General features: G+C 28.6%; 1 protein-coding gene across 1 annotated transcript; it reads left to right on the forward strand.

The window, feature by feature from the left end:
• Positions 1-109: 109 nt before the first annotated feature.
• LOC108783051 (leukotriene A-4 hydrolase) lies at positions 110-2,594 on the forward strand (the record flags this gene model as incomplete). The annotated part of the gene is made up of 4 exons (XM_018551501.1): positions 110-257; positions 1,431-1,732; positions 1,960-2,211; positions 2,305-2,594. Coding segments are annotated over exons 1-4 (992 nt in total), but the record flags the coding sequence as incomplete, so codon positions are not given.
• Between the last annotated feature and the right edge of the window lie 161 nt (positions 2,595-2,755).

Consider the following 2,755-nt stretch of genomic DNA (forward strand, 5'->3'; position numbering starts at 1 on the left):
AGTTATAGTGGGTGGACGTCAATGTAAAAGTATAATAAAGGGAGACCAAGACCATCACACTCACATATTTTATGAAACGAATCCAATGCCATCATATGCAATAATCATTATGGCGGGTTCACTAAAGTCATCAAAGCATATTTACTTCATCACTTTGTGGGCTGAGGAGAAACATTTTATGCAAAGTAAGAAAGTATTGAAATTTTGTAAACATGCCATCAACATTACTAATGAGCTATGTGGTTTTCCTATTCAAGGTAAATTATTATTATAATATCGGTATAACTAAAATTAACACTCATAACTAAAAGTAACACTTAACAGTTATAACTAAAAGTAACACTTAACAAAATATTGGCATATTAGAGATAACATTTAATTGTAAGATGTTCGTTTGATATTAATATTAATGCCAACATGATGTGGATATAATCTTCCACATTAGCAGTGTTGATACAACACCAAGGAATATAAATCTACACCATGTTAATATTAATATTATAAAGTGATCACTAATTTTTACCGTGTTGGTGTTAATATTGTATGAATACACTACTCAACAAAGTTAAAGCATTATCTGTTTTACCCTGCAAAAATTTTCAAACTTTGAGATAGAACAACTTCGTAAAAAATTATTGTATCGAGATGTTAAAAAAAGCATTTTAAAGCTTGAAATCTGTATCCTTCCAGAACAATTATTTAACAAACTGTCTTACCGACATTTTATTAAGTTACACAAACAGAAATGAATATGTCTCATATCTTAAGATTTTATACGAAATTTGTAAGGTTGCGTGGCGCGAATTAAAAATTCTGTAAAAATGCAGTTTAGAGCTATCGAAAGATTTAAATTTTACCTTTGATTTATTTTTTTTGTAATCGTTGTACAATATTCTTTTTACCGAGTTATTCGATGTTGAAGCAAAAAAATTATTTTTACTTCAACATTGAATAACTCAGTGGTAAAGATCACAAAAAAGCAAGTTAAATGTAAAGATTCTGCCTTTCGAAAGATATGAACTGCACTTCTACACAATTGTTAGTTCATGCCGTGGAACTTCTTAAATATCGTAAAAAATTTATAGGTTTGACGCATTTATGTTTATGTAACTTCACGAAATTTCAGTAACACCGTCCTTTAAAGTACAGGTCTGAAAAGTAAAGATTTCAAGCATTAAAATGTTTTTTAAATATTAAAAATATGATACGATGATTTTTGATGAAGTTATTTTTACACAAAATTTACCTATTTTTGAAGGTTAGAATACGTAACGTTTTAATTTTGTTGAGTAGTGTAATATTAAATCTATCCGAAATTTTCAAAATTTGTTAAATTATTTCAAGTTATTTGTAAAACAAATTCGTTAATTATCAGTCCTGTATTCTTAATCTTATTATTAATAAATGTATATTAAAAATGATAATTGTAGATGAATTCAATATATGTGTGCTTCCATCAAATATCCCAGAAATTGAACTACAATGTCGTACCATGATATTTGTGTCATCAACATTACTAGATGAAGATCCCATTTTCATGTGTGATACGATTGCTCGAAAAATTGCCCAAAGCTGGGCAGGAGGTTTAGTCACTTGTAGAAATTTCCAACATTTGTGGTTGATTAAAAGTTTTAGTATATTCATTTCTAGTAAAATCTTGGAATTTAGGTATCGTCCTATGATTCAAATGATGTTCATGCGAAAAAGAATCTTTTATGATCTTAATGTTAAGGTAAATTACAATAATTTTATTTAGATGAAAAATGTTGAAATAAAAACCATATGTTGAATAGATTGATTGATAATAACAATTTACATTCTTACAAGTTTATAGGATTACGGACTTTATAAGTAAATTAATATATAATTTGCACTTACACATATATGCATTTGTACTGCTACATTCAATTCTCCATTTCTACTTCATTATTTTTTATTCTGTGTGCGCTAACATTACAGATGAGACTATATGGTATTGATTCTCAACAGAAATTAGTACCTTCTTTGACAGATATTTTGCCAAAGAACATTACAAAGTCCGTACCTGATGAAGTTGGATATTATCTATTGGATTCCTTACAAAAGGACTTAGGAGGATCAACAGTGTTTGCACAATATCTTAAGCATTATATGCGAACATTTTGTTATCAAAGTATAGACACTATTGATTGGAAGGATCATCTGTTTTCTTATTTTGATAGCAAACATGAGGTAACATCTTTTCGTGTAAAGAAAAAATAATGAAAATCTTTCAGTAACTTTTATTCATTAAATTAATGAACAATAATTTTTTATATTTTTTAGATATTAATGTCTAGATTGGATAAGTGGCTTTACAAATTGAATTTAGTTTCTATGTATGACGATCTGTATGATTCAGTGCGGAATCTAAGTGAGATATTAACACAACAGTGGATTACGACAAATACGACTGACAAATTATCTTCCAAGTTGACTAGAAGATTATTACATCCTAATATTAATAAAATGCATTTCTTAAATTACTTATATACATCGCCGATAACTTTACCGATTGGAAAATTAGAGTCGATACACTCTATATTTCCACTTGATGAGCAAACATGTCAAATTCGGTAAACACGATAATCTATATTTAGACTGATATGCAATTAGGCCACATGTATATTTCACACGTATTTTGTAGGTTCCTCTTGCTACGTTTGTACATAAAAAATAAATGGGAAGTAATGGTTGACCCTGCTTTGAAATTTGCCCGCGAATATTGTGCGTCAAC

The sequence above is a fragment of the Cyphomyrmex costatus genome, unplaced genomic scaffold (genome assembly GCF_001594065.2).
Source record: "Cyphomyrmex costatus isolate MS0001 unplaced genomic scaffold, Ccosl1.0 scaffold1409, whole genome shotgun sequence".
NCBI lineage: Eukaryota > Metazoa > Arthropoda > Insecta > Hymenoptera > Formicidae > Cyphomyrmex > Cyphomyrmex costatus.